The 25,635-nt window shown below is 34.1% G+C and overlaps 1 protein-coding gene and 1 long non-coding RNA gene across 2 annotated transcripts in view; one reads left to right on the forward strand and one right to left on the reverse strand.

Moving 5' to 3' along the window:
* The window catches only part of LOC136035170 (uncharacterized), a 74,773-nt gene extending 49,484 nt beyond the window's left edge, over positions 1–25,289 (reverse strand). The window contains exons 1-2 of the long non-coding RNA XR_010619355.1: positions 25,028–25,289; positions 9,733–9,873 (exon numbers count right to left, since the gene is read on the reverse strand). This is a non-coding gene — a long non-coding RNA (uncharacterized LOC136035170). The remainder of the gene's footprint in view (positions 1–9,732; positions 9,874–25,027) is intronic.
* LOC136035169 (nicotinate phosphoribosyltransferase-like) overlaps positions 1–25,635 on the forward strand; it is a gene marked incomplete in the record, with an annotated part of 75,579 nt that overhangs the window by 48,793 nt on the left and 1,151 nt on the right. Inside the window, 3 exon segments of the mRNA XM_065716742.1 lie at positions 11,726–11,869; positions 18,440–18,460; positions 25,549–25,635. Of these exon segments, the coding sequence (XP_065572814.1) occupies positions 11,726–11,869; positions 18,440–18,460; positions 25,549–25,635 (252 nt within the window).

Here is a 25,635-nt window from a genome sequence, read left to right on the forward strand (position 1 = left end):
ACGAACAGAAATTACTTCGTATATGAAAGAGGCTGCCTCCTCATCAACGCCCCGCTCTTTACGCTAAAGTTTTTTGCTGTTTTAAAAAGAAGAATTGAGAGAAATAGTCAAACTTTAGCGTAAAGAGCGGGGCGTTGATGAGGAAGCAGCCTCTTTCATATACGAAGTAATTTCTGTTCGTTTTAAGTTTTAATGTCGCTCCTTACTTTCAGTTAAAAAAACTCGTTTTTTTTTTATTTAATATTTATCATGAATGCAAATCTTATTAGTCACTGCTGAAGTACTTATTCTATTTCGAATTCTGGTGCAGTAAATCAAATGCACCGTCCACTGTAGGCCTAAACTGGGAAATTATCTAAAATTCAGTTACGTTATTTTGATCAGTGTTGCCGTTCAAACAAATTTTTGCCACTGCCTGAAATGTGGTCGTATCTAAGATGTAATTATTTGCCCTTACTTTCTATTGCAGAAAGTTGATTACTCTCTATTGCTTTACTTTCTAATGCTGAATAGTTAATAATTATTAAAATATATGTCGTATTTGTCCATAACTTAATTATTTAGCCGGGTTCGATAGATGTACCAAGATCCACTAAACGCGATTATTAATTATTTTTTCGACTTAAAATGCCAGGATTTGCATAAACCAATTGTTTAATATTATAGCTAATATAGAGAGTAGTTGTTGTATTGCAACACTGTATAAATTTACGAGTAATATGAATTCAATCTCTAACTATGTTAGTCCAAGGCTGATTTTGAACCAGGGTACTACTTATGTTCGATGTGCTAGACATTAACAAGGATCCGGTCCACTTTTGGCAGTAGTATGTTCAAGTGGGCTCCCTCCCCGGGTGGGAAGAGTGTTTAATTCCGGGTTGTTTTCACTTGCATCTTTATAGATTTGTCAAGAGTGAAATAATTGCGAATTTGAAGTTACAAATCGGAATCAATAATATCATTAAATTGTACCCTATCTTCCTCCCCCGTGAGAATCTGTCAAAAAACGAAAGGTAACTTAAATTTTAGCCACATGCCATCAGCCATGCTCTATCCTTTCGGGCAAAGCAAAGTGAAATGCAAAATGAAACAGTAAAGTGTCTCTTTTTCTAATTGAACTGGTTGAAAAGATAATGTAGACTAATTGTATTTTTCTTAGAATTTTGTTACTTCAAATTTTTAATAATTGAAGTTTGTTTTCTCTTTTAATAGTGCTTTGATTTTGGACGTTCGATTTTTTAGAGGAGTACACAGAAGCTAAGGGTTGTTTGCAAAATTATCAAATACAGCAAGTGTCGCCTACTCACTTCTGGCTTTTCGAATAAGTGCAACTTGTCTCATGAGAAAGTATGGGAAAGAATATCGACTTTTTTTCCCCCTTTTTTTCGTTTAAGATTCTTAAAAAAGATATAGTTAAAATGACGGGAAATTTTTGCTTAAAATACGGTGGGAAAAAACCTGAATACTAGGGCTATAAACAAACCGAAAAAATAAATTCCCTCGTAATGTTTCTTAACTAGTTAATTCATATTACACATGTTATACGTGTCATATTATAGAAAAACTATAATATTGAAGTATACTTGTTTTAGTCAGTGAAAGACTTTGTTACGTCGTATGGGTACCAGATATTGTCCCTGAAAGCCACAGATGCCCTTGTCCTCAATGCCTTCTGTGGCAATGATCTACTTAGGTTTGTTGGTTTTGTTTTTTTTGTTTTTTATTGTCAAAACACCTAAAATTTGTAAAATTAAAAAAAAAAAGAAATCGGGAGCGAATATGGTTCAGAGGGTCATAATTTTGTAGAGTTACCTTTCCATTTATAAATACAATAAAAATATAATATTATTCAAATTAAAGTAGATTAATTAAATTAAGTAATTATTAGTTTAAATTAACTATATGCTGAATTTGTCTGCTTAACAAACTCAAGTTTGCTTACCAAAAATCAAGAACGGGTTAGAATTGTTTTAAACCTTCTAAAATGAAAGCTTTCGTGCAGCTGTGTATTTTTATGTTCTTTTTTTTGTTTTTGTTGTTTTTTTTTCAACTTGGGCTTGACAGGGAGCCTCCCCCAAATGAGTGAAAAACCTGCTTTCTCCATATTCTCTGTGTTCTGATTCGAGAAAGAAACAGCAATGCTTAAACTTAACTTTATTGCTATCGGAAGGATAACATGAAATCTCTGATCTAAAGATCCAACCTGTCTTGGCTGTGTTTGTTGGAATTTGGATGATGTTCACAACAAACAAGCCTTGAGCTGCAAAAGCTCTTATTCATTACGACAAGAAACAAGATCAACAAACAAAGTGTTGACTAAACGCAGTGATAACAGACCTCCAGTGGGTCCATGGTTTTTGACAAAAAGATAACATTGAAGCATTGGCCCAAAAGTGCTGTTTAACCAGTTTTTGACGTAATTTTTGGAGTTCGGACGACTTTTCCAATAAACAAGCAATGAGGTGCAAAGCCCTTGCGTACTAGAAGAAGGAACCTGATCGACAGATTGTGTCTTTGCGGAGTGTAGTGGTGACAGACCTCCAGCAGATTTGTAGTTTTCAACAGTAGGATAGCTTTGTAGCATTGATACTACAAAGTTATCTTTTGTTTTTCTTTTTTTTTAATTCCGACGATTTTCCCAGCAAACAAGCCTTGAGCTGAAAACACGAATTAACTTGGGGGAGAAACAAGATCAACAGACTGAGTCTTGGGTAAATGCAGTGGTGACAGATCTCCAGCGGATATTTGACTGAAGGATGACGTTAGTGATTAATCCAGAAGGCTACTTATCCAGCTTAGTTTTAATTTAGACGACTTTATCAATAAACCAGCCTGGACCTGCAAAGCCCATATTCACTAGAAGAAGAAACAAGATTGACAGACTGGCTCTTGGCTAAATGCAGTGGTGACAGATCTCCAGTGGATCAGGGAGTTTTGACAGAAGGCCAACATTGGAGCAATGATCTAAAAGTGCTGTTTAAACAATTCTGGCCGTGTTTATTGGATTTCAGGCCACCCTCTCAACAAACAAGCGTTGACATACCAACCCCTTGTCCACTAGAAAAAGAAACTTCGTTAAATACAGTGATAACAGATCGCCAGTGAATCATCTGGCTTCGACAGAAGGATAAAATTGAAGCATTAATCCAAAAAGTTTGCTTAACCAGTTTTGGCCGCATTTGCTGAAATTCAGACGACTTTTTAGCAATTAGGTCTTAAACAGCAAAACCCTTGTTTACTAGAAGAAGAAACAATATTAACAGACGAATGAACGTAGTAGTAGATGATCTTAATCCGATCGGTGGTTATGGACGTAATGGACAAGGATATTTCAATTAGGAGTTCAAAAGGCTGGCTGTTCAAATCTAAAGACATTGAGTTTACAATCAACCTATGTAGAAAGCTGCATTTAAAGTACGATAAGTTGAATGATGGGTTTGAAAGAATGGATTAGGTTGAAACAGTAAATAAGCAGGCAGTGTTGGTCTGCCAGGTTTGGAATGGACAACGATAATTCGATTAGGAGTTCAAAAGGCTGGCTGTTCGAATCAAAAGACATTGAGTTTACAATGAACCTATTTAGAAAGCTGCACTTAAAGTACGATAAGTTGAAGAATGGATTAGGTTGAAACAGTAAGCAAGCAAGCAGGGCTGGTCTGCCAAATTTGGAATGGACAACGATGATTCGATTAGGAGTTCAAAAGGCTGGCTATTCAAATCAAAAGACATTGAGTTTTCAATGAACCTATGTAGAAAGCTGCACTTAAAGTACGATAAGTTGAAGAATGGATTAGGTTGAAACAGTAAATAAGCAGGCAGTCTTGGTCTGCCAGGTTTGGAATGGACAACGATAATTCGATTAGGAGTTCAAAAGGCTGGCTGTTCAAATCAAAAGACATTGAGTTTACAATGAACCTATTTAGAAAGCTGCACTTAAAGTACGACAAGTTGAAGAATGGATTAGGTTGAAACAGTAAATAAGCAGGCAGTGTTGGTCTGCCAGGTTTGGAATTGACAACGATAATTCGATTAGGAGTTCAAAAGGTTGGCTGTTCAAATCAAAAGACATTGAGTTTACAATGAACCTATGTAGAAAGCTGCACTTAAAGTACGATAAGTTGAAGAATGGATTAGGTTGAAACAGTAAATAAGCAGGCAGTGTTGGTCTGCCAGATTTGGAATTGACAACGATAATTCGATTAGGAGTTCAAAAGGCTGGCTGTTCAAATCAAAAGACATTGAGTTTACAATGAACCTATGTAGAAAGCTGCACTTAAAGTACGATAAGTTGAAGAATGGATTAGGTTGAAACAGTAAATAAGCAGGTAGTGTTGGTCTGCCAAATTTGGAATGGACAACGATGATTCGATTAGGAGTTCAAAAGGCTGGCTGTTCAAATCAAAAGACATTGAGTTTACAATGAACCTATGTAGAAAGCTGCACTTAAGTACGATAAGTTGAAGAATGGATTAGGTTGAAACATTAAATAAGCAGGCAGTGTTGGTCTGCCAGGTTTGGAATGGACAACGATAATTCGATTAGGAGTTCAAAAGGCTGGCTATTCAAATCAAAAGACATTGAGTTTTCAATGAACCTATGTAGAAAGCTGCACTTAAAGTACAATAAGTTGAAGAATGGATTAGGTTGAAACAGTAAATAAGCAGGTAGTGTTGGTCTGCCAGGTTTGGAATGGACAACGATAATTCGATTAGGAGTTCAAAAGGCTGGCTGTTCAAATCAAAAGACATTGAGTTTACAATGAACCTATGTAGAAAGCTGCACTTAAAGTACGATAAGTTGAAGAATGGATTAGGTTGAAACAGTAAATAAGCAGGCAGTGTTGGTCTGCCAAATTTGGAATGGACAACGATGATTCGATTAGGAGTTCAAAAGGCTGGCTGTTCAAATCAAAAGACATTGAGTTTACAATGAACCTATGTAGAAAGCTGCACTTAAGTACGATAAGTTGAAGAATGGATTAGGTTGAAACAGTAAATAAGCAGGCAGTGTTGGTCTGCCAGGTTTGGAATGGACAACGATAATTCGATTAGGAGTTCAAAAGGCTGGCTATTCAAATCAAAAGACATTGAGTTTTCAATGAACCTATGTAGAAAGCTGCACTTAAAGTACGATAAGTTGAAGAATGGATTAGGTTGAAACAGTAAATAAGCAGGCAGTGTTGGTCTGCCAAATTTGGAATGGACAACGATGATTCGATTAGGAGTTCAAAAGGCTGGCTGTTCAAATCAAAAGACATTGAGTTTACAATGAACCTATGTAGAAAGCCGCACTTAAAGTACGATAAGTTGAAGAATGGATTAGGTTGAAACAGTAAATAAGCAGGCAGTGTTGGTCTGCCAGGTTTGGAATGGACAACGATAATTCGATTAGGAGTTCAAAAGGCTGGCTGTTCAAATCAAAAGACATTGAGTTTACAATGAACCTATTTAGAAAGCTGCACTTAAAGTACGACAAGTTGAAGAATGGATTAGGTTGAAACAGTAAATAAGCAGGCAGTGTTGGTCTGCCAGGTTTGGAATTGACAACGATAATTCGATTAGGAGTTCAAAAGGCTGGCTGTTCAAATCAAAAGACATTGAGTTTACAATGAACCTATGTAGGAAGCTGCACTTAAAGTACGACAAGTTGAAGAATGGATTAGGTTGAAACAGTAAATAAGCAGGCAGTGTTGGTCTGCCAGGTTTGGAATTGACAACGATAATTCGATTAGGAGTTCAAAAGGCTGGCTGTTCAAATCAAAAGACATTGAGTTTACAATGAACCTATTTAGAAAGCTGCACTTAAAGTACGACAAGTTGAAGAATGGATTAGGTTGAAACAGTAAATAAGCAGGCAGTGTTGGTCTGCCAGGTTTGGAATTGACAACGATAATTCGATTAGGAGTTCAAAAGGCTGGCTGTTCAAATCAAAAGACATTGAGTTTACAATGAACCTATTTAGAAAGCTGCACTTAAAGTACGACAAGTTGAAGAATGGATTAGGTTGAAACAGTAAATAAGCAGGCAGTGTTGGTCTGCCAGGTTTGGAATTGACAACGATAATTCGATTAGGAGTTCAAAAGGCTGGCTGTTCAAATCAAAAGACATTGAGTTTACAATGAACCTATTTAGAAAGCTGCACTTAAAGTACGATAAGTTGAAGAATGGATTAGGTTGAAACAGTAAATTAACAGGCAGTGTTGGTCTGCCAAATTTGGAATGGACAACGACGATTCGATTAGGAGTTCAAAAGGCTGGCTGTTCAAATCAAAAGACATTGAGTTTACAATGAACCTATGTAGAAAGCTGCACTTAAAGTACGATAAGTTGAAGAATGGATTAGGTTGAAACAGTAAATTAACAGGCAGTGTTGGTCTGCCAAATTTGGAATGGACAACGATAATTCGATTAGGAGTTCAATAGGCTGGCTGTTCAAATCAAAAGACATTGAGTTTACAATGAACCTATGTAGAAAGCTGCACTTAAAGTACGATAAGTTGAAGAATGGATTAGGTTGAAACAGTAAATTAACAGGCAGTGTTGGTCTGCCAAATTTGGAATGGACAACGACGATTCGATTAGGAGTTCAAAAGGCTGGCTGTTCAAATCAAAAGACATTGAGTTTACAATGAACCTATGTAGAAAACTGCACTTAAAGTACGATAAGTTGAAGAAGGGATTAGGTTGAAACAGTAAGCAAGCAAGCAGTGCTGGTCTGCCAAATTTGAAACATTTTACTTCCTCTTTTGGAATAAACTTCTTACCCGTTTTGGACGGTCAATATTCACACTTTACCCAAAACACGGCACTCTTTTATTAGTTCATTGCAGCAGGGAGATTTGAAGAGATTTTGGCGTGACACGAGCTTGCAAGCGCTTTTAAATTGTTCATCTAGATATTATTAAATTTTTAATTAAATTATTTTTTTTTTAAGTTGAGGGGCCTAGGATTTAAAATTGATTTTAACTATATTTGTATTGCTGAATCTAAATATGAAAACTGTTTTTCTCTGTCTGCTCTCCATTTTAGATAAATTCACTTATCAATCAATGTTTTTTTGTTTTTTTATCAAATGACTTCAAGTATGAGGGATGCAAATAAATGAATAAATGTTATTATTATTATTATTTATTTATAATTTTATAATCTAACTAATCAGTATTAATTAAATAATTTAACTATATATATTATAGACTAGTTTAAACTGAATTACTTATCTAAAGCTCAGTAGGAAGTGGCGCAACGGTTTGATGCTCATAATGTTAAAGCAAAACATGGCTCTATTTCTTATTCGTCTTAATGCGGAATACCCGATTAAACTTTCGGAATAGCTGCCTTCCGGTAAAAAAGAGGAGGCGGGATCTCTTCTATTCGTTTTATATATGAGTTAAGACACCGTAGACTCTACTTTTGAGTATATAGTTCCTAACACAGCTTAGATATAGAATTCGGTTATGAAAACTACTATCTTGCTCATGACAAGCTTTTGGTACAGAGCTCTGGCGCCTCCTAGATCGTACTACAACACCGTAGGCGGGAACGCTATTTTGTTTTGTTTGTCCAATTGCTTCGATCTTTTAGATTCAGACTGTCAGTTTCCTGTCTCCAGCCGCTAACATCGCTACCGCGCACTGTGTCCTAAAAATAAATCGAGTTTTCATAACTGTATTGTATATCTAAGCTATGGTTGGTATCTAAGGAGTAGAAACTTTATGACCATTATTACAATAATTAAGTCAGGTTTTAATCTTATTGCCATAAGACCTTCTGAAGTGGTAGTGTGACTACATACCATGGCCAATCTTATTAATAATTTTCTTCGTTATTTTAGTGGATCTCAAAATACCTTTAAGCAAACACCTTAGTTTTCTTGTGCTTTTCTGTAGAGTTGCGCTTGGCTTCCTCTACTTCTAGTGTGGTTTCCTATGCCTTTTCATTAAACTTCATTGACGCCTTATTATTTTGCCAATAGAATAGAAAGAAAAAGAGAACAAAAGAAAGCCGACTCGTAACCATTAGTCAGTACTGTATTCCCGAAGTGGATGGGATGGGGGATTGTCATATATCTGGCAATCAATCTTTATTCTGACTTCGTTAGAAAATTTAGAGAAAGGGCCAAATCTCTAGACCATTGTATGCAAACAAAAATAATCTTGGGCGGTTGATATTTGTGAAAGTTTCAAATGCAATTTGTTGATCTGATTTATACTTTTGAAAAAGGGAGGGTTAGTCACTAAAAGGCAAAATTATTGATTGGGGTTAATGAAATGATGTGAATACCAAGATGACGAGATAAAAATGAATGTTTCCACTAGAGCAAAGCTCAGGGATTGTTGGTCATTGAAACATAAAGAAGAAAAAAGTGTCCTAGACATTTTTTTTCTATGTATAGTTTTTCTTTTGTCATGCCTTTATTCCTTTCAAATTTTCTTGATAATTTCTGGCGTCAATCTCATTCTGAATGGCTTTAGATATATTGCTTGTCTATTTCATTGCTTTCTTAGTGTAGCTTTAAGTAGCTTTTGACTATTTTTTGTTCGTGCCTTTTTTTATTTTTTTCGTTATAATTTCTATCCTGTTGCTTTCATAGTTTACCTTTAAGTAGCTTTCGATTTTTTTGTTTTTACCATGTCTGTTTTTTTTATATTTCATTTTTTTTTCGTTGTAATTTCCAGTTTCAATCTTATCCTGAACAGTAGAAGTGCAGCTGCAAGTAGTTCAGGTTTTCTTTTTTATTTGTTTATTTTTTTATTTTATTTTATTTGTTTATTTTTTATTTGTTTATTTGTTTTTATCCTGAACAGTAGAAGTGCAGCTGCAAGTAGTTCAGGTTTTCTTTTTTATTTGTTTATTTTTTTATTTTATTTTATTTGTTTATTTTTTATTTGTTTATTTGTTTTTATCCTGAACAGTAGAAGTGCAGCTGCAAGTAGTTCAGGTTTTCTTTTTTATTTGTTTATTTTTTTTTTATTTTATTTGTTTATTTTTTATTTGTTTGTTTGTTTTTATCCTGAACAGTAGAAGTGCAGCTGCAAGTAGTTCAGGTTTTCTTTTTTATTTGTTAAATATTTAATTATTTTATTCATTTTGCAACAATATGCAAGTGGTTGATTTTTTTTTTTTTTTTTTTTTTAATAGAGGCCATACTATTTAATTGAAATTGGAGGCTCCGTAGGCCTACTTTAATTAATTAAAAAAACAAAGTTCCTTATAATAAATTGATTCATAATATGTCCTAAATTTGCAGAGTCCTGAAAAACTAGCTTTTTACTCAAAACTTATCTTACTTGAATTTTTTTTTTTTTTTTTTTTTTTTTTTTTTTTTTTTTTTTTTTTTTTTTTTTTTTTTTTTTTAGAGGCCTTTCTGTTCGCTTGAAAACAAAGTCTTCTTTTTCTAAATGGATTTTTTTTTTAAACAGTATTTGGTAATAACACCATAGAAACGTTAAGATACTGGCCAAACCGAAACGCTAAAGGAGCTCAACCCATATTTTCGAGTTGTCATAAAAACTATAGAATATAAAATCAATAAAACAGTAAAATGCAATGCCAAAAGAGAAGAAATGGCAAATATGGAAAAATGTGGACGCCATTTGTCTGAAACCCTAGGGGTGTTAAGACTAAAGTCTATGAATGAAATCTTCTTCCCTCTGATTAGGGGCTGTTGGCCATTTCTTTGAACCTAATGGTGATTTCGAGCATTCCTTGCCCAATATATAAACTTAACACTAACCTTTTTCAGATAGTATCTCTAAAGGATAGGAACAAATACTTTTCCGGCAACGAAAATAAAATACTTTTATCTTCAAGGTTGAACGCGACAATAATGGCGAGAATGTGGCACTGCCATAAAAGCTTCGTAATTTCGAAGCAACTAAAACAAAAATCTTGAAAAATTACTGTTTTCGGTATGAATAGACCTAAGATAGGTCCAGGGATTAAAAAATAATTTATGTACTAAAAAACATACCACGCTGAAACCAAAAATTTTAAATACAAATTTTGTGTAATTGGCTTGCGATATAATTGGCTTCTCTTTGGATTGGTTTAGAATCCACACCAAGAAAGAACGATGCTCCTCCAATGGTTTCTTTTTACCTTATAATAAGTAACCTCAGAAAGTCGGGAGGAAACTTAAAAAAAAACTTTTTCGCATGCTGACGAATGGTCTGCGTTGCGCAGGTACCTATCTCCTGATTCTAGGCCTTCGGCCGATAGTGCAAATCATCAGGGTTTGCCTCTAACAGGGTTAGATTTTTCAGATTTTTCAGGTAGCCTACTGAATTCAGAGTTAAAGTCGGGAGAGGGCTCAATTTATTGAGATTCATTTATCTACTGTCAAATTGAATGATAAAACTGATCAGAAGGTAACTGATGTCCTATTCGTAGCCTTTTTCCCCTCAAGCGACTTCTTTGGTCCCAGATAACACCGGAGACATTATTGAGACAGGAAGATCATTTTTATTGCAGTTTCCTTGCGGTTATGGATAAACCAAGTCATTTATTTAGTCTCGTTTAATGTATTGAATGTTGTGAAGAGAAAGTCAAATGCTCTTTTTTTGGTTTTAGGTTATACTAGGGGATTCGTCGTATGCAAGTAATTTCATAGTATCTTTAAAATTTTCTTCTTATCTTTATTTTACGAGCTCCTGAAATTGAAGTTGAAATTCTGGAGAAATGTTCCACTTGAAAAGTAACACGTGTTAGAATTTTGAGTTGTTGTCTTGTCCCTGCTAGTTTCGAGACCCTTGAAGAATAAAGCTCAATAAGATTTTGTAAGACATTGCTCTTACAAACATCTTATTGTAAGTTCTACCAAATTGGCTCACTTGAAAGGCATAAAAAGCTATAAACTGCCTCTAGAAATATCTCCCATTTTCGGTGACTCCTTTTGACATACTGTAAAATATATAGATATTATGGACCACCATCAGTAATAAAATAGACTCATTTATTCTTGGTGATTCCTTTTTTTGTTGTTGTTTTTCTGTAAGTATCCTCCTTTCTTCGATCTTTTCTTCGGTCAATTTCTTAATGAAGTGTAAGTTCTAAAGGCAGATTAGTTACTATAGAGCATGATCTATCTTGGGGCCTATATCGACCCGACATAGATCAGGTCAGTTGCAAAAAGTGAAATTTAAGAGAATCTTAAGAGGTAAGCACAAGGTCGTATCCAGGAGAGTTACACAAAAAATAATACAAAGAAATGTTTCAAAACACTTTCTTAAAAGGCACTTTTGTCTGAAAATGCATTAAAAGTAAAAAAACATTTCAACTACCTAAAAATAATTAATTTTCAAGAGTAATACCTAAAGTGTTTGGCATTCGTGACCATGCGCATACACTGGAATTTTTCCGAAGAAGCCAATATAGTAAACTTTTTTTTGTAATTTAAATGGGTATGCCCGAAATTCGGGAGAATTTGAAATTTCACTGGAGGGACCGTGCCTCTCCCCCCTCCTCTGTTTGTCCCTGGTCATAAAATGTCGTGCTATTGTACAAAGACTACTGTACTGTACTCTGTCACAAATGCCCTACCCTTCCATTTTGAGTTGTTTTTTTTTTTCATTTCAATTTACGAGTAGTAGGATAAATATATTATCGTTTACTTTTTTGATATTTGTAAAATTTTACTTATTTACTTATAGTGTATTTGTTTGTGCATTCAGAGTTTTTTTGTTTTGTTCTATTTAGATTTGATTTTTTTATGTTATTGGTTATTCCAGTCACCTGCCAGCGTCAACCTGCCCTTGGAGGAGTGTATAAACTCGTTGAAGTGAATGGGGAGCCAAAGATAAAGCTAAGTGAGGATGTTGAAAAGGTCACAATTCCTGGAAAGAAGCAGGTTTATCGTCTCTACGGCTCTGATGGTGAGTGCTTCATTTGTTTTGCGTAATAATTCAAGTAAATTCTCGGTAATACGCATATTAGCAATACAAGTAATATAGTAACAAGGGTAATACATTAATAATAAGTAGTATAGTATAATATTGTAATACAGTAATCAAAGAGTTTGTGGGAACGAACTGTAAGTAAGGAGTGACTCGGCTCGAAATTCTAAAAAACTGAATTTTGCTTTCGATAGATAGATCAAAAGAATGAGATTTTTATGCTGATTCCAAATATATTTTATTGACTAAGTTTTGTGTTACCAATCAAAAGCTACGAGCCTGAGAAAAATTCTGATTTTCTGAATTTCTGCTTTGCTTTGTACTTTTGTTTCTTTGCTTTTGCGTTCGTCATGTACAACCAGCCTAGTCCTATGACCTATTTATCACTAACGACTCTATTTCTAATAAATTATAAATATAGTTTATTATAACCATGGTCTGAAGTTTGAAACCGATAACTTTTTAACTGCCACGGCTCCAGCAATGGAAACCACAAAAATAAAAGAAAACTGTAAAAACCCATTTTCGTAAAGGCAAAAATGAATTTTAAGAAGTAATCCCTTCTCCCCGTCTTTGGAAAAAAGTTATCCATCTATACCCGTATTTTAGTCAAATAGTGATTTTTTACAACATTCACCCCCAAAAATGATTATATTTTTGGTGTTCATACCTTTTACCGACGGGAAAGTGTCGGGCTGGAATCCACATCCCTGTCATTAGGAGTCTTATAAATGACATAATCAACCGATTAAGCTAACGGGACTTGGTTTGCTGGTTATAGGTTACCACTGCTTTTGGTTTACGATAGTTACAGCTGACTGGACTTTGTTTGCTGGTTATAGTTCACCTCTGCTTTTGGTTTACTATAAAAGTAATAATTGTTGAAAGGCTAAAATCAAATAATTTTTTAATCGCCCGAGTTAGCAATGAACCACGGAAACTAACGTGAAGTGTAAAGAGCCATTGCCATAAAGACAAAAACGAAATTAAATCGCAGGAAAGATTGTCACATTCAGGACATATTTTAGAGATTATCATAATTTTATATAGAATCTTTAATATATTCCCAGAACTTGGCTTACTCACTTGGCTCTACTAATTAAGTTAAAGTATTATAGGAAGTCATACTGAGAAGTGACTGTTCATCCTTCTTAGAAGACGAAGGTGATTTGTATTAATATATTAATAAATATTATAATTTATTAATTATTAATTATAAGTATATATCAAGTATTAAATATAAGTATACTAGCTGTTGGTTACACCCTAGTTACACCTAGTTGGTGGGGGCGCTTCGCGCCCCCACAAGCCCCCGCGCGCGCGTAAGTCGTTACGCGCTATTGTAGTTGTGTCCCTGTGTCTCACATATACAACATTCTTCGCTGTCCCATTGTCTGTGCATATAAATGAATTGTCAGGTTTACCGACTCTTGAACATGCAACATATGAGCATTTCATGCAACATTGAACATTGCAACATGGGAAAAACAATCCGTATTCAGATCTATACCGCATTTTTCTAATGATCACCCTTGAGTTTTGTTGATGGTGATTGCTAATCGAGTATTCCCTGTGTCCCCGTCGTCATTTATATATCCCCCCTGTGCCCCCCCCCCGGTGTCCCTGTTGTAGTTGTGTCCCTGGGTCCCGGTCTTCATTTATATTCCCTGTGTCCCGGTGGCCCGGTCGTCATTTGTGTCCCGGTCTGTAATTTCTCTTTGAGTGTCCCGTTCGTCATTTATATTCCCTGTGTCCCGGTGTATTGATCTTGATTTTCGATTTGGGCACCAAACGACGTCATTTGGAAACATGAGTCATATTTTCTGATGTTTGATAAAAAAAAACGCTTAGATTCTGACATAGTTCCAGTAAGCAAAGTCTTCAGTGGCTCTGGTGGTGCAGCCAGTTGAGGAAGTTTAACTTTTCCTGAGGCGCAACACATTCCCATTGTTTCACCATTAAATTTCAAGGCCTTGCAATAGGGACAAGTTTTAGACATAGTCCCGATTTGAACACGTCAGTCGATCATCGACTGGCTTGTACCTGAATACCAGGCGATAACTTTCACGTTGTTCTTGTGATTCCTCGGCACGCTTTCTTTTGGCATTATCTCTTTGAGCCTCAAGCCTGTTTTCACGTTGTTCTTGTGATTCCTCGGCACGCTTTCTTTTGGCATTATCTCTTTGAGCCGCAAGCCTATTTTCACGTTGTTCTTGTGATTCTTCGGCATGATTTTTTTCGGTAATTTCTCTTTGAGCCACAAGCCTGTTTTCAATTTGTTCTGGTGATTCTTCGGCTTGATTTTTTTCGGTAATTTCTCTTTGAGCCACAAGCCTGTTTTCAAGTTGTTCTTGTGATTCTTCGGCATGATTTTTTTCGGTAATTTCTCTTTGAGCCGCAAGTCTGTTTTCAAGTTGTTCTTGTGATTCTTCGGCATGATTTTTTTCGGTAATTTCTCTTTGAGTCGCAAACCTGTTTTCACGTTGCTCTTGTGATTCCTCGGCACGCTTTCTTTTCTCACTTTCTCTATTAGCCGCAAGCCTTTTGGCATTAACTCTTTGAGCCGCATCCTGGGCTGTTTCTTCTGCCGTTGTAGTATTTATACTAAAATTTCTCTTTGAATCGCCGCCTTATATACTTATAATGACGTCATATGCGTACAAACAAACATACAACTTATTTTTATATATGTAGATATCAAGTATTAAATAAAAGTATATATCAAGCATAAGTATCATAATTTTAGGCATTAATAAGTCACAAAATATTTTAGTAGCTTTTTAAAGGTCAAAACAATAACTTTTAAAATAGCAAAGTTGCAAAAAAAAACTTCTATAAAAAGTCGAAATGAAGTTATCCTGATTGATATATAATCAAGTTTCAGCAACTTTCTTTAATATTTCAAAGATATATAGTTGATTTAGGTCTATGAAATATTTAGAGATTTTCAGGGTTCGATGTTGGACCTGATTCGCAGATGTCTCATCCACATGGGTCTACTAATTCCTGTAAAATATTAAAGAAAGTTTTGACTGAAAAGTGTTTTTTACCCTTCTCGGAAGACAGATGATTCATATTAATATATTAGTTAGTAGTAATGGCTGTATAAAGTTCAAAACCAGTAACTTTCTAAAAGCCATAGCTGCAAAAAAAATGCATAAAAAGCGGAAATGAAGGTCAGGCAAAAGATGAATAATATGTTTCTGAGCAAATTTTCTTTAATATTTTGAATCGAATTAAAAATTGTGACTATCTATTACTGTCTACTCTAGTTCTTCTGCCCTAGGAATAACGTATGGACGGAAAATAGATAGGCTTATCTATTAATAAATGAACTAACATCATTCTTACATGTCCAATGGACACTGTCCATCACGCGTCAACTTAAAATCAATCCAATCTTCCATCCCTTAGTTCTTTTACTATCTACCTTAGTTATTCTGCCCTAGGAATGACGCATGGACGGATAATAGATACACATATCTACTAACAAATTAACTAACATCATTTTTGTACAATCCTAATAAGGGGACTAATGCCTGGTTTTCCTCGCACTCAACCGGACTGCTTGTCTTGGCTTTTCCTAAAATTAGTCATGGCTTGATGCCCACAACTACTTGATTTTAATTCAAATTCATGATAAGTGAAATCTTCAAATACGATATTTGACTTGATTCCCAGATGTTTAATTCCCCTGTGTCTACTAATTCCTGTAAAATATTAAAAAGAAGTTTTTTTTAAATATTAAATAAGTTTTTTTAAATTAAACAAATTAATTTAAAATTGAATTAAAAATTAAAATCAAATTGAAATTAACATTAACATTAAACAAATTAACATTAAATTAAAAATCAACATTAAATTAAAGATTAACAATTATTAAAATTTTTAATTTTTTTTAAATATTAAAATATTAAAAAAAAAAGTTTACCCTTCTTGGAAGACGAAGCTGATTAAATAGCGACGAAGACCAGACTGCCTTTCCATCATAAACATTAAAAACAAGAAGAACAACAGGGAATTCTTTCAATAGGAAATATTTATTCAAATTAGAATTCCATTGTCTTACGAAAAGAATTTTATATTTTTCTTCTTGTTTTTGATGTTTACAAAGATGATTCATATTAATATATTAGTTAGTAGTGTTGGCTGTTTAAAGGTCAAAAATCAGTAACTTTCTAAAAGCCGTACATTAAAAAGAAAGAAAAAAAATGCCCAAAAGCCAAATGAAGTTCAGGTAAAGGGTAGATGATTATACCATACTAGAGACAAGAATTGTAACTAGATAGAGTTCCTTCATTAGATATGAAGCAACTATCTTCGCAAGATATCATACCCTTAATACCCATTCACAACATTATTCTAATACTAAAAAAAAAATAGCTAGCGCTAATTAGAGCCAATCAGATTTTTCCTTTAATTTTCTGATTGGTCAAAAACTTGACCAAAAATCTGTATTGGCTCAAATAAGCGCTAGTTAAATCTCAATGTTAGTAAGGTCTCATTGTGAATTGGCCTTCAGTAAAGTTGCAGACAGTCATATACACTGAAATTTGTTCCGGGAAACAGCCGCTGTTTAAGGAAGAAAACTTCCAAAAAACGTGAAAATAACGAATTTATAGAAGAAATGAGCATATTAGTTAGTTGTTTTGGCTGTTTAAAGGTCAAAAACTAGTAACTTTCTAAAAGCCATACCTTGAAAAAAAATGCCCAAAAGCCAAAATGAAGTTCGGGTAAAGGGTAATTAATCATTCTGGGCAAAATTGCTTTAATAATTTAAAGAATAAATAGTTGAATTGGGACAATGAAATTTTTAGAGATTTTCAGGGTTTGATATTTGACCTGTTTCCTAGATCTCTCATTCATCTGGGTCTACTACTACTGTCAAAATATTAAAGAAAGTTTTGCTGAAAAGTGGTTGTTTACCCTTCTTGAAAGAAAAAGATAATTCGTATTATTATATTAGTTAGTAGTAAATGGTGTTTAAAGTTCAAAACCTGTATCTTTTTAAAAGCCAAAGCTACAAAAAAAATGCATAAAGAGACAAAATGGAGTTTAACTAATGGGTAAATAATCATTCTCAGCAAACTTTCTTTAATATTTTAAACATTAATAGTTGAATTGGGTCAATAAAATCTTCAATTATTGTCGGGGTGGGATGTTTACCCTGTTTTTCAGATGTCTCATTCACCTTCGTCTACTAATACCTCAAAATACTAAAGAAAATTTTCTGAAAAATGGTTTTTTGCCCTTTTGGAAGAAAAATAGGATATATATCAATAAATTAATTTGTAATAACAATAGTCTTTTTCTAAATTTTGGCCAAAAATGAAATCGTCAAAATCAAATATTGTCTGACCACCAAAGACCCAACAATGAAAACCAAAAATATAAAGCCAAAAAGGAAAAGCTATTGTTTTCACTATCACGGGATATTTTTGAATTTGCCCTTATTTCTCCAAAAGAAAATTGGGATCTCCAAAAACTCACAGAAAATAAACGTTCGTAAAAACTCGAACGTTGCCAGTGAATGCAAGTCAGCAATTTCTTTAATTTATAATAACAATTAATTTGTAATTATTATAGCTATATATTATTGTAATTATAATTAAAACTATTATACAATTATAGTTATTATGATTGCACTCTGTAAATTTGTTGTCTGAACAACGCATAAAAATATATAATCCGATTAAAAATAGCTTAATTATTTAATTGCCTCATGCTAGTATGCAGTTTAACAAGAGTATTAATTCCTAACTAATAATTAGTATCAGCTTCTATAGTATTGTTATATATCATTATTGAATAATTTATCAAAATTGAACTTTGGCATGAAATATAAACATGAATTGAAGAAGCCAATGTAAACAGCTAAAATCAGGCCTTTCCTACGAATAACTACTGTTGGCAGTGTTTTCACTATTATTAAATTATTTCAATGTTCACAAGGAGCCTGTTCTCGTATTGCATCATAACTTAGGACCACAGCTTAGAAAACTCCTATCTTGCCCATGAGAAGCTTTTGGTATAGAGCTCTAAACTTGGCGCCTCCTCCAAGCCCGCGCTACAACACCAAAGGCGGGAACTCAATTTTGCTTTGTTGCATACACAGCTTAGATACCAATATAGTATCTAATCTGTGCTGCCAGTTTCCTTTCTCCAGCCGCTAGCATCGCTACCGCACACTGAGTCCCAAAATTAAATCGAGTTTTCATAACTGTATTGGTATCTAAGCTGTGACTGAGAAGATGTTTGACTATGCTGTAAGGAGGGCTATTCCAGAGGTTTGCACACATGTGTCTTACCGCATGAGTGTATGCATTCAGTGGTGGTAATTTGGAATAGGGAGTCTTTGTCTGCTTCTTATAAAATATTAAGTGATGTTTCATATTTGGACGAGTGGTTAGGATACTTGTGTCTTCGGCTGTCCTCTGAAGACTTGTTTTGTTTTTCTTCTGTTTTTTTTCTGTTATGTGTTGCGATGCAACACATCGAATGTGTTGCAGTGGTCCCGTGTTTTAAGAACCTTTGATTTTCTTTTTTCAGCCTCTCGAAGTGATGTCGTTGGTAAGTAAAATTATTCGAAGTAGGAACAGTTACAACACATTATTTATGTTTGTTCTAACATTTTTCTAAAATAGCATGATGCGTCGTCATGTCGCGCTTCGATTTCTAAAGCTATATATTTTGTTTGGGGTTTTTCCAAGGGATAACTAAATTACCGAAAGTTGTCCATTCTTATTATTAACATAATAAAAACAAAAATTTGGTCGGGGATTGTAGTAATTAATGGCATTAATTCACGAAGATTAAGGGTGGTAAAAAAAATTCTAAATCTATGGGAGTAATTTTTAGTTTTTCATTGAAAATACCAAAGATGGCATTTTTCTATGAGAACGCCAAAAAAGCGTATTTTTTCTAAATCTAGAGGGGCAAATAATCTAACGGGCAGATGCTCCCCTAAAAGATCCCCCTCCAGGCAGTGACTACCATTGATATCCAAAGTACCAAAGACATTGAAATTAAAGAATTTTTGACCCACGACCCACCTTTGGTCTATTCATACACTTGGATGTTTCTTTTTTTCTAAATTTGATTTTTGGGTTATTAAAGAGTAATTATAAAATTACATGTCACCAAACTGCTTAAGAAGGTGTATATTTCTTTGAAAGTGTAAATGTCTTTGTGCATTAATCGTTATTTGGACTTTTAACGAATAAAAATTATTGTCAAATCTAACTAGTTATTTTTGCTTCTTCATTTTTACGATTCAACCTGACAGTACAGACAAAAATGTCATACTGCATAATTTTGAAACAACCAAATTAAAAACTTAAGAAAATCGCCTTTTTCAGGTATGAATAAACCAAGGAAAATGGGAGCTTCCTGGGAGGGTGTAAAGAGGGAGGCTTGGAATAGATAAGGATGGAGGAAGAGCGTGCGTAGTTGTGTGGGCCACAAGTGGCTTGGTGCTGCGGTGAGTTATTAGTAGTATTTCTAGTAGTATGATGTGTCAAGGGGGGGGGATTTCCTTGTATGATTAAACCTAAGATAGATCTATTTTTTTTAATGAAATGGCACTTTAAACATAATATTTACAACATAATATTCGTACGTTTTGGACAACGCATAATTGAACTCATAAACATGCGCAATGGAATATTTTGCAAAATATCACTAGGGATCTCGGTTATAGTATTTCAAAAAGTGTTATGTGCGTTTTCGTAAAAAAGTGTTTATAACATACTTATTAGTCGAAATGCCCTTGATCAATGGGTCGAATCTGGAAAAATATTTTATTCTAAGCTCCAAGGAAATTTGGAGGAAATTTAACAAATGTGTTATATTTCTTGTTCTCAAATTCAGAAACAGTTGGACTTTCATGTTTGAAATAAAATTTCAAATGAAATGAAATGTTTAAATGAATGTTGAAATGAAACGAAATAAAATCTTGAAGGCTGGTAAAAAACCATCCTTGTACAAATAACTGTTTTGAAAATGAAACTATTGTTTAGAAAGGAGAAGTTCAATACTACAGACTTGTGCATATCAACAGACATATCTACGTGTGTTTTTGTCGGGGAGGGGGTAAGCTAAATGAGCCCAATGTATCTTTATTTCCTCAACCCTTTGAGACGCAAGGAAAGGTAATCCAAAAGAAACATTATTATTTAGAAATGAAAAGCTTAATACAACAGAACTGTCCATATTAAAAGATATATTTATGTTTGTTTTCAGGGGTGGTTTAAATGAGCCCCAAGCATTCCTCAACCCTTTTTGACGCCAGAAAAGGTGGGCCGAAATCAATGCTATCATTTAAAAATGAGAATCTTAATACAAAAGACTTTTCTATACTAACAGACACATAAATGAAGGTTTTTTTTTGGGGGGGGGGGGGGGTAAGCTAAATGCGCCCCGAGTATATTTATTTCCTCAACCTTTTGATATGCAGGAAAAGGTGGGCCAAAAGAAACATTATCATTTAGAAATGAAAAGCTTAATACAACAGACCTGTCCATATTGACAGATATTTCTGTCTGGTTTTAGGAAGGGGGGGGGGTCAAATGAGCCCGAGTATTCCTCAACCTGATAGGCTTGATACAACAGGCTTTTCCATACTAACAGACATATCTATGAAGGTTTTGTTTGGGGGGGGGGTAGTTAAATGAGCCCCGAGTATCTTTATTTCCTCAACCTTTGAGATGCAGGAAAAGGCGGGCCAAAGGCGACATTATCATTTAGAAATGAAAAGCTTAATGCAACAGACCTGTTCATATTAACAGATATTTCTGTCTAGTTTTAGGGGGTGGGGGTTAAATGAGCCCCGAGTATTCCTCAACTTGAGAGGCTTAATACAACAGACTTTTCCATACTAACAGACATATCTATGAAGGTTTTTTTGGGGAGGAGGGAGTAAGCTACATGAGCCCCGGGTATCTTTATTTCCTTGACCCTTTGAGATGTAGGAAAAGGTGGGCCAAATGCAACATTATTATTTAGAAATGAAAAGCTTAATACAACAGACTTGTCCATATAACAGAAATATAATGTCTGCTGTATTAGTTTTGTTACAAATGCTATTAAGTGTGTCTACTGCTTTGCTATATATGGATGTTTGCATGTAAGATGGTTTACGTTTTGTGTACGTAAGTGAATCATGTGTCCTTAAAGATGCTTATAATTATGTGGTGCGCGGATTTGTATTGCGTTTATTAGTATTTATATTAATCATTAAAACTTTGAGATTTATGATTTGTCCAATAATGTCTTGTATTTTCATTCAATTTCCCTGTTTTATGGTTTTCCCAATCCTCTCCTCCTTGAAGTTAATTTCTTTGTACGTTTCTAATTTTATAATGTGTTTTATAGATCCCGGGAAAGTTTTTCAGTTTCCCTGAGCTACTTATTTTTTATATTATTGTTATTTGTATGTAACAATTACTAGACTTAAACGACATTAATTCAAAAACTGATTTTTTTTCAGTTTTTTTTTTGTGCATTAGTTCCCTTAGTTAAACATGTGGGAATGAATCTATAAAAATTAGATACGTTGGAATGAATAAAACAACTCTAATATAAAAAACATTATATAACGTTATGATTATATATATATATATATATACTAGCTGTTGGGGTGGCTTTGCGCCACCCCAACACCTAGTTGGTGGTGGCACTTTGCAACCACCCCCCAAGCCCCCCCGCGCGCGTAAGTCGTTACGCGCCATATTAGTTACGCGCCATTGTAGTTGTGTCCCTGTGTCCCACCTGTGAATATATATATATATATATATATATATATATATATATATATATATATATATATATATATATATATATATATATATATATATATATATATATATATATATATATATATATATATATATATATATATATATATATATATATATATGTATGTATATATACATATATTTAACTACGTAAAACTTGCGAATATACAACATTCTTGGCTGTCCCATTGTCTGTGCATAATAGATTGTCAGGTTTACCGACTCTTGAACATGCAACATATAATTGTCCATGGGAAAAACAATCTGTATTCAGATCTATACCTCATTATTCTAATGATTGCCCTTGAGCTCTGCTGATGGTGATTGCTAATCGAACATTCCCTGTGTCCCCGTCGTCATTTATATATCCCCCTGTGCCCCCCGGCGTCCCCGTTGTTGTTGTTTCCCTATGTCCCGGTCGTCATTTGTGTCCCGGTGTCCCAGTGTCCCAGTCTGTAATTTCTCTTTGAGTGTCGCGGTCGTCATTTATATTCCCGGTGTCCCGGTCGTCATTTGTGTTCCGGTGTCCCGGTCTGTAATTTCTCTTTGAGTGTCCTGGTCGTCATTTATATTCCCTGTGTCCCGGTCGTCATTTCTGTCCCGGTGCTTTGTTGATGGTGATAGCTAATCGAACATTCCTTGTGTCCCGGTCGCTTTCTCTTTGAGTGTCCCGGTCGTCATTTATATTCCCTATGTCCCGGTCGTCATTTGTGTCCCGATGTCCCGGTCTGTAATTTCGTCAGTCGACAAACATGACGTCAGTCGACACACAAACATGACGTCACTCGACACACACACACACACAGACAACTTATTTATATATATATAGATATATATAATATATATATATATATATATATATATATATACATATATATATATATATATATATATATATATATATATATATATATATATATATATATATATATATATATATATATATATATAAATGTAATGTTATATATATAACGTTACATAAAAAAGGCTATATAAAAAAACTGTAGGTAATTTTTATATTTATAAATTATTATCCATATAAAAAGTAAGAAATTTGGTATAATAATTTAGCAATACCCTTTCTAAAGGTCTGTGTCAATAAATTTATTAATAAATATATTTTATATGCGCTTGAACTGAAATACTATTTATAACTGTTTGAATTTATTAATTCATTTTATTGATAAAAAGGGCTGCGTGTTTCTTTTTACAATTTTTACAATTGTTTCTTTTTACCTATCTACAAAAATGTGGAATTTTACATTTTTTTTGCCACAAGAAAGATCACGGATGCGTGTTTATTTGTTTGTTTGTTTTTTGTTTTTTTTTGTTTTTTTTTGTTGTTTTTTTTCGGGGGTGATCGTATCGTCCCAGTGGTACTAGAATGTTGTGAGAGGGCTCATTCTATGCGGAAATGAAAAGTTCTAGTGCCCTTTTTAAGTGACCAAAAAAGTTGGATGACACTTAGGCCCCCTCCCACGCTAATTATTTTCCAAAAGTCACCAGATCAAAATTCTGACGCTCATTTTTTTCTCAAAGTCACCGGATCAAAGTCATTTTAGCCACAATTATTCAGCCATTTTATTTAGCATAGTCGAAAAACCTTATAACTATGCCTTTAGGGACGACTTACTCCCCCAAAGTCCCCGTGGGAGGGACTACAAGTTACAAAGTTTGACCAGTGCTTACAAATAGTTATGGGTACTAGGAAGTGTACAGACGTTTTCGGGGGATTTTTTGGTTGGGAAGGAGGGGATGAGAAGAGGAGGATATGTTGGGGGAACTTTCCATGGAGGAATTTGTCATGGGGGAAGAAAATTCCCATTAACGGAGCGCAGGATTTTCTAGCATTATTTAAAAAAAAAAAAAAAAACAATGAAAAAATAAATATGAAAAAGCCTTTTCAACTGAAAGTAAGGAGTAGCATCAAAACTTAATTCGAACAGATATTATTACGCATATGAGGGGTTCACATCCTCCTAATACCTTGTTCTTTATGCTAAAGTGTTATTAGTAATTTCAACGATTTATTCTACAACTAGAATAAATAGTTGTAGGCCTTTGTGATTCAGGGGTCATTCTTAAGGAATTGGGACAAAACTTAAGCTTTAGTGTAAAGAGCGAGGTACTGACGAGGGGGTGAACCCCCTTATATACGTAATAAAAACATACGAATACAGACGTTCGTTACGTAAGCTAATTCGTAAGTTACGTATATCTTACTAATAAAAATGTTCGTAAAAAATTAAAAGTTCTAGTTGCCTTTTTAAATAACCAAAAAATTGGAGGGCAACTAGGCCTCCTTCCCCGCTCCTTTTTTCTTAAATCATTCGATCAAAACTATGAGAAAGCCATTTATCCTATAAAATAAGCATGCAAATTTCATTTGAATTATTCATCTGTGGAGAGCCAAAATCAAAACATGCATTAATTCAAGAACGTTCAGAAATTAAATAAAAAAAAAATAGTTTTTTTTAACTGAAAGTAAGGAGCGACATTACAACTTCGAACGAACAGAAATTACGTCGTATATGAAAGGGGTTGCTCCCTCCTCAACGCCCCGCTCTTTACGCTAAAGTTTGAGCGGGGTGTTGAGGAGGGAGCAATCCCTTTCACATACGAAGTAATTAATGTTCGTTTTAAGTTTTAATGTCGCTCCTTACTTTCAGTTAAAAAAAACTTGTTTTTTTATTTAATTCTACAAGAATCGGGACGTTGCAAGAATAGGGACGTTAAACCTGCAAACTAAGATAAAATATTGGAAGCTATGGTAATGATAGTGGTGCAGCACGGGTCTGAATCGTGCGCCCTTGGAAAAGCAGGGGAACATTTATTAAATATCTTCCAAAGAAATTTTCCAAGGATAGGTTTAGGTACTTTTTTTTAACCTTTAGATGTCAAACAGTAAGCTGTACGAAAAGAGTGGTTTGACCCCGCTTTATAAAGCAAATGAAAGAATTATTAAAACTGCCAGGCAATATTTTAAGGATGATGGATGATAGATAGTCAAAGAGTGTGTCTATGACCATTCTTTGGGGCCAAACGAAATGCGGATTATCCCCGTGTAGGGTGGTAGGGGTGCATAAAAATGATTTAGAGGACATAGAAACTTCATATATATATATATATATATATATATATATATATATTATATATATATATATATATATATATATATATATATATATATATTTATATATATATATATATGTATATGTATATATATATATATATATATATATATATATATATATATATATATATATATATATATATATATATATAAATATATATATATATGTTATCCGGGAATGTCCGAAATCTGATTAACGTCGACACTTACCGGTAAATATCAAAAATTGCTTTTTCGCTGCTTGGATTCAATTGGCTTTGTGAGTCAGCTTTTCCAGACTTATACAAGCTATGATGGTAAAAGTTAAAGTTAGATTAGGCTAGGCTAGGTTAGTTTAGGTTAAGTTAGATTATGTAAGGTTAGGTTAAATTTGTCTCTAAACATCAGAAATAGGTTGAAAATTTCAGCTTAGCTAACCCAACCTCACCTAACCAAACCTAATCAAACATAACCTGTCATCATCAAACTTTGCATTGAATATAAAAAGTTGACTGGCAACGCTTACTAAATCCAAGGAGAAAAAAAAAAGTATTTCTGGCATTCACTGGTGAATGTCGACCAATTTGCGAACATTCATGGTAATCGATATGTTTCTGAACACAAGTGAATTTTTACACCTGTGTTAACATTGTTTTGCAGTCTACAGTCTTTATGTGTCTTCTATTTCCTGAAACTTGGTATTCAATTTAATGGTGTTCAGTCTTTTGTAACATTTTATTATATTTCATAAGGACATCCTTTGGTTGATCTCCTTCAAAAGGAGGACGAAGCTCCACCTGAGGTCGGACAGCGTGTTTTGTGTCGCCACGCATTCCTAG

This window comes from Artemia franciscana, chromosome 14 (genome assembly GCF_032884065.1).
Source record: "Artemia franciscana chromosome 14, ASM3288406v1, whole genome shotgun sequence".
In the NCBI taxonomy this organism is placed as follows: Eukaryota; Metazoa; Arthropoda; class Branchiopoda; order Anostraca; family Artemiidae; genus Artemia; species Artemia franciscana.